This window comes from Tasmannia lanceolata, unplaced genomic scaffold, assembly GCF_043159265.1.
Source record: "Tasmannia lanceolata isolate RefF3 unplaced genomic scaffold, GAP_Taslan_0.1 ptg000024l, whole genome shotgun sequence".
Taxonomy (NCBI): Eukaryota; Viridiplantae; Streptophyta; class Magnoliopsida; order Canellales; family Winteraceae; genus Tasmannia; species Tasmannia lanceolata.
Window position 1 is genome coordinate 16,838,352 of NW_027518701.1, and position 6,140 is coordinate 16,844,491.

At 40.3% G+C, this 6,140-nt stretch overlaps 2 protein-coding genes across 2 annotated transcripts; both read left to right on the plus strand.

The window, feature by feature from the left end:
* The first annotated feature begins 3,291 nt into the window (after positions 1 to 3,291).
* Positions 3,292 to 4,621, plus strand: LOC143857096 (uncharacterized). Its single transcript, XM_077367369.1, has 2 exons — positions 3,292 to 4,063; positions 4,149 to 4,621. The coding sequence occupies exons 1-2, from the start codon at positions 3,292 to 3,294 to the stop codon at positions 4,619 to 4,621; spliced, it is 1,245 nt and encodes a 414-aa protein (XP_077223484.1).
* A 334-nt stretch (positions 4,622 to 4,955) lies between these two features.
* On the plus strand, positions 4,956 to 5,884 carry LOC143857097 (uncharacterized). Its single transcript, XM_077367371.1, has 2 exons — positions 4,956 to 5,231; positions 5,318 to 5,884. Exons 1-2 carry the CDS (start codon positions 4,956 to 4,958, stop codon positions 5,882 to 5,884), a joined length of 843 nt encoding a protein of 280 aa, XP_077223486.1.
* Positions 5,885 to 6,140: the final 256 nt, after the last annotated feature.

Consider the following 6,140-nt stretch of genomic DNA (forward strand, 5'->3'; position numbering starts at 1 on the left):
GAAGTTTAAAGCCTTTGCTCCGAAAATGATAGAAGAGCAACGGCGATTTGCAGAAGGCTTGAACAAAATCAACATATTGATCGAGGAAACTCGAAAAGATGAAGGAAAATAGAAGATAGAGAAGCCTGATCTTTTAGTAGAGAAAAATGCGAAAATAGATGGCGATAGAGATGATCTAGTTGAAGACATTGCCAAGGATCACATTGATTTTGTCAAACCATTCAACTATTCCATCATTTCGGTGCAAGTGGTATCAGATCCGATCCGGGTTCGTAGCAAGTGGTATCAGAGCCGTCGATCTTGCGCGGTGGCTATTTATTGGGAGATTTAGGATTTCATGCGTGACGATTTTTAGAAGTTTAAAGCCTTTGCTCCGAAAATGATAGAAGAGCAACGACGATTTGCGGAAGGCTTGAACAAAATCAACATATTGATCGAGGAAACTCGAAAAGATGAAGGAAAATAGAAGATAGAGAAGCTTGACCTTTTAGTAGAGAAAAATGAGAAAATTGATGGCGATAGAGATAATCTAGTCGAAGACATTGCCAAGGATCACATTGATTTTGTCAAACCATTCAACTATTCCATCATTTCGGTGCGCATACATCAAAAATCATATTTCTTTCAACTCCGATAACCACAGATTTTGGAAGCATGGCTCGAAAGATCGTGAACATTATTTTTGAAGATGAAACCTTTTTGTTCAACAAGATTATGCCCAATAAGATTTGGGAACCCGGGGTAGAATAAATGATTATTTTTCCAATAATCTAACCTTGAGGACAAGGTTGATTTCAAGGGGGGAGGAATGTTACGTACCTAGATGGGCCCACTTGGGTTGAATAAATTAGTTTTGATTTGTAGCTCTTAGAGATTGCTTTCTTAGTTGTTTGGTTTGGGTAGGACTCTCAAAGATTAGGGTTATCTAGATTAGGGTTTTTTCTATAAATAATATGTACACAACCTTTTTTGAATGAATGAAGAAAATTGTTGCAGAAAGTGTGTCGTTGGGCACAAAGGATGATTGATCCGTCCCTCGAAGTAGATCAAGAGGCTGATCTTCCCTCTAAGAAGATCAAATCACGTTGCGAACCGATCCGGGTTCATAACAGTTTGCTGGGTGCGTAAAGCTATTCTGCGGCTCACTTTTGCATGAGAGCACACCCACTGAGGGCTCAACATATTTGCTAGGCAATTTCACGGTTAGCTATAGCATGAGAGCAGTTGCACAACCTCACTTTTTTAGCACTTTTTGTCATGTTTATTTGATTTAGCCATCTATGAAATCAAAGGTGCAACTCGGGTCGAGTTGAGGCCAACCTGGCCCTACCCGAGGAACCCTTTTTTCCAACCCTAGCCCAGCCTGACCCGACCTGAGTTCAACCCGACCCAACTCGAGTTTTTAAGCTTACAAAAAAAAATTTATTAAAAATGTCAGGTTTTGCTCGGGTCGGGTTGCCCGAATCCTCAACCCGAACTCAACCTAGGTTAGGGAAACTCAACCTGAACCCGACCTGACTTTTTTTTTTTTTGGGTTGAACCTGACCCGAGTTGCACCCCTAACGAAATGGCTCCTGCGGAATGGCTTCGGTGCGTTTGGATTGTTGGAATCAAGAATTGGTACCAACATCCCATTCTATTCCTATTCCTTCTCTCATGTTAAAGAGAATGGAAATTCCAGAATTCATCAAGGGCCTGTTTTGTTGCGCATTTTTTGTGGAAACGGAAAGGAAAAGGCCTCTTTTTCCGTGGAAACGGCATAAAGTGGATGTTTTGTTGTCCGGAGTTGGAAAATAATGGTCCGACGTGGAATCCGTCGAATCTGATGTGTCGCAGGTCTTTCCGCTTCTTAAAATCCGACTAAAAATATCGGATTTAATATGGAATCCGTTGGAATCGCGCTTCACGGGTTCTTAAAAAAAAAAAAAAAAACGCTCTTTCAGAGCTACAGAAGAAAGAACCCTAGAGACCTCTTCCTTTGGCAAGCCATCTCCTCTGTCTCCGGTGAGCCATCTTCTCCGGCACGGTTTCTTCTCCGACGAGTTATCTTCTCCGTCTCCGACACCATTTTCGAGGTATGTTTCCTCCCGCTAGTCTCTTTCCCTCTCTTTTTATTTTTTTCTTCTTCTTGGATCTGGATTTAGAGCTTGGATCTATGTTTCTATGTCTTGGATCTTTAATTTTCTTGGGTTAAATCTCTGTTGAGGCTTGGATCTGTGCTTGGATCTCGGTAAGCATGGTTGGAGGGTTTCATGGAGGATGTGTTGTGAGGGTTTGTTGGGTTTAGGGGCTTCCTTTCTTCTGTATGATTTATTATTTCTCCCTTCACCTCTTCAAATTTTTGGGCCATTTTTTCTCTGCCATGAATTTATTCTCTGCCATTGTGAAATTTTTTGCCATAGAAATAAAGATATGAAGATATGGGATTGCCGTTCATTTTTATTTTTTTGGGAAAATATAGGAGATATATGTGACTATGCCATGACAGGTTTTGTTTGTTTTGGATTTTGAAAACTCTGTTGTGAGTCCTGAACTGATTATTGGACTCAAAATCAAAGATTTCGGTTTTGCACACAATGATTTGGTTTGGCTTTGGGATTAATCTGCTTGGGGTTCAGATTTACCCCCACATTCCTACTGTTTCTTTGCTGTTTCAATTCATTTTTGTAAACCCTTTGAACCAGTTATAAACCCTCTTTGAACTGCCATTTTTGGGTTGATGTCTGTGTTTTTTAGATGTTGGGGTGTTTCATTTGTTGTGAGTTATATTCAATTCATTTTTTTCTCATGAGTTACAGGGGCTTATTTGATCTCCCTTGTTTTGCAGGGACACCAATTTCTAATTTTCATTTCTCTGAAGAGACCCTAACTTGCAAGGTAATAAATCTTATGTTCCTTTATCTTTATCTTGTTGTTCTAATCATTTATGATGTTCCTTTTTCTTTATCTTATTGTTGATCCATTATTAGTTTGCTTAATGATTTTAATCTTGTTTGTATGTGATATTAGCATTGTAGGATGACATTCTGGTTGAATGTTGAGATGGGGGTATTAATGGTGGTTTTGTTTGGAGAATATGGTAGTGTTAATGGTGGTGGTAGTGGTGGGTTTTTTGGAGAATTTGGTGGTGGTTATGGTGTTATGGATGGGTTATAGATGGGGTTGGTGGTTTTTCTGATTGTGTTATTTGTGATTATGTTGATTGTTTTTTTTTTTTTAAGATGCCTTATTTGTGAATTGTGAATTGTGTTGTATTTTCCATTCAGTTATTGAGTTCTTATTTAGAGTAAGATGCCTCGTTGTCCTACAAGAAGGAGGAAGAAAGAGTTGAGGCGAAGAGCTGAGTTGAAGCGTAGGAATGAGTTAGTTCGGCAAGCAGTCGCACTACTAATGGCTGGTGCTGCTGCCATCTTAGTACTTTGGAAAGAGTACTATGAAAAGTATCTTCTCAGAGCTCCCTATGAAAGCAATTACTTAACGCGTCGTACGTTCATTTCTTTTATCATCGATTCAGATGAACATTGTCATAACTTGCTACGGATGAACGTCAGCTGCTTTCGTCAATTTGTTGAAATATTTAAACGGGCGGGAACCCTAGAAGATACAATCCATTGTAAGGTGGAGGAGCAAGTTGCCATCTTCTTGCATATTGTGGCACATAATCAGAGGGTTAGGACTATTAGAGCATGTGCTAGACGTTCAGGGGCAACTGTTTCGACGTATTTCAACAAAGTATTAAAGGCAATTTTGGGTATGCAAGATTTCTTCATCAAACCACCGACAGGTGAGACACCATCGCAGATTGAGGGGAATCCTAGGTGGATGCCATATTTCAAGGATTGCATCGGTGCAATAGACGGGACATACATACGTGCTAAAGTACGTATTGAAGACAAACCTGCCTACTTTTGTCGTAAGCATTTTATAGCTCAAAATGTTTTGGCGGCCTGTGACTTTGACTTAAAATTCACGTATATCCTAGCCGGATGGGAGGGTTCGGCTTCCGACTCGAGAGTGTTAGCGGATGCATTAACAAGGGCTGACAAGATTCCACTTATTCCAGGTACATTGTATATGACATAGTTACATTCTAGTAAACAAGTTCCCACTTATTACTAGTTGCTGATATAGAATATTTTTTTTTGTAGGAAAGTTTTACCTCGCCGATGGCGGGTACCCTCTCTTACGACATTTCATTACTCCGCATCGTAAGACCGCATACCACCTAAGTGAGTGGAGTGGGCGGCGTCCACGGACTAGTAATGAGTTGTTCAATCATAGACACTCGTCCTGTCGAAATGTCATTGAGCGCACATTTGGCGTCTTGAAGAAGCGTTTCAATATTCTTAATGAAGAACCAATGTACAGTATCGAGAAGCAGATTGACATCTTCTTAGCATGTTGTTGCATCCATAATCATATTCGACGTTTAATGCCTAATGATTCAATACTAGAAGATGTGGACAACTTTCTAGCTAGACAACTCTTACTACAAACTGTGGAAGATGAGGACATACCACGAGATCCTCCTGAATCAAGGGATGATGACAAAAGAGCAGGAGAGGAAATTAGAAACACGCTTGCCACACAGATGTGGAATGATTTCAGTAGACATCATTGACGTTATATGACTCTTTTACTGGTTATATGACTCTTTTACTGTTTCGAGTAACTTTATTATGTTCTGATGGTTGTATGTGTGTTTATTCAAGTAACTCTGTTGTTATTAGTGTGATGGATTAAAATTTTGAAGGAATATAGTAGCTACTTGTTTTGGATGATCTATGCTGTGTCTTTTGATGGTTGTATGTGTATTTATTCAAGTTGTTATACATCTCAGGTTGTTATATGGATGTATGAGTCCTAACGAACATATATGTGTATATTGAATCAGAATGACAAGTGCGCCACAAACCTCGCAGAAGAGGGGGAAGAATGTCATTTGGAATGACCAAATGGACAAGGTGCTCGTAGATACCCTTCTAGTTCAAATCGCAGAGGGGTTCAAAATCCCAAATGGTTTTAAGGATCATGCTTATGTAGCTGCGGCCACTGCAATGAATGCCTTTTTCAACCTCCAACTCAATAAGGAGCACATAAAAAACCGCATCAAGACTATGAAAGAAACATACAAGAGTGTTTGCATCATCCTGAGTAGAAGTGGTTTTGGTTGGGACAATGAGACCAAAATGGTCACCTGCGAGAGAGAGGTCTACGATGACTACGTCGCTGTAAGAAACACTTCCTCTCAAGATACAATCTTCTTATAGTAATATCATATCCAATATCTTCTTATTTTTTATGCTCCTTCTCACAGGCTCATCCAAAACATAAGAAACACTTCACTACCCATCATGTTTTGCATGACGATATGTGCAAAATCTTTGGAGACGAGTTCGCGAAAGGGGCTGGGGCTAGGACGCGTGAGAATCAAAGCATAGCAAGTTCGCAGCCAGTCAGTCTTGATGACATTGGGGATGACTTTGCAGATGACCATACCCCCATGTCTCACCACCAACCATCTCCAGAAGCAGATCCTACTAATGGTGGTAGTGAGACATCTCCCTTAAGACGGGATGGTACCAGACGACAGAGGTCTCGTCACGGTGGGGCACATTTGGATAGTATGTCGCGTATCTCAACAAGCATGGACAAGGTTGCCGATGCCCTCACAGGTGATCGTCCCCCTGCTTACCTTGCACAGCTTCGCGAAGCTGTTAGAGGGGTTGGGGGTTTTTCGCAGGATATCTTGTTGAGGACCACGGAGTACCTCACAATAAATCCATCTCAGGTGCATATTTTCATCATGTACGAGGAGGATGAGAGGAGGTCGTACATCCGAAGGAAGATGGCTTGTTTCATCAGGCAACAGATGGATGATTGAGGGTGGTTATGGTGGTAGTTACTGTTATATGAACTTTACAGTCTTTGTTTTATTTTGGATGGTCGTTATTTATTTTGGATGTTGGTAGCTATGTTGGTAGCTTTTAATTTGGATGTTAGTAGTTATGGCGGTAGTTATTTTTATCTGTATGGGATCTTTGACATTTGGATGGCGGTTAATGGCATACGGTGCATATTTTCTATTTTGACATTTGGATGATGCTTTGATATCTTTTCATCAAAAATATGTTGTCTTT

Coding starts and splice junctions, on each gene's coding strand:
- LOC143857096 (XM_077367369.1), top strand. CDS start 3,292: ATGCCTCGTTGTCCTACAAGAAGGAGGAAGAAAGAGTTGAGGCGAAGA. Junction 4,064..4,148: donor CAAGATTCCACTTATTCCAG/GTACATTGTATA, acceptor TTTTTTTTGTAG/GAAAGTTTTACCTCGCCGAT.
- LOC143857097 (XM_077367371.1), top strand. CDS start 4,956: ATGGACAAGGTGCTCGTAGATACCCTTCTAGTTCAAATCGCAGAGGGG. Junction 5,232..5,317: donor TCTACGATGACTACGTCGCT/GTAAGAAACACT, acceptor TCCTTCTCACAG/GCTCATCCAAAACATAAGAA.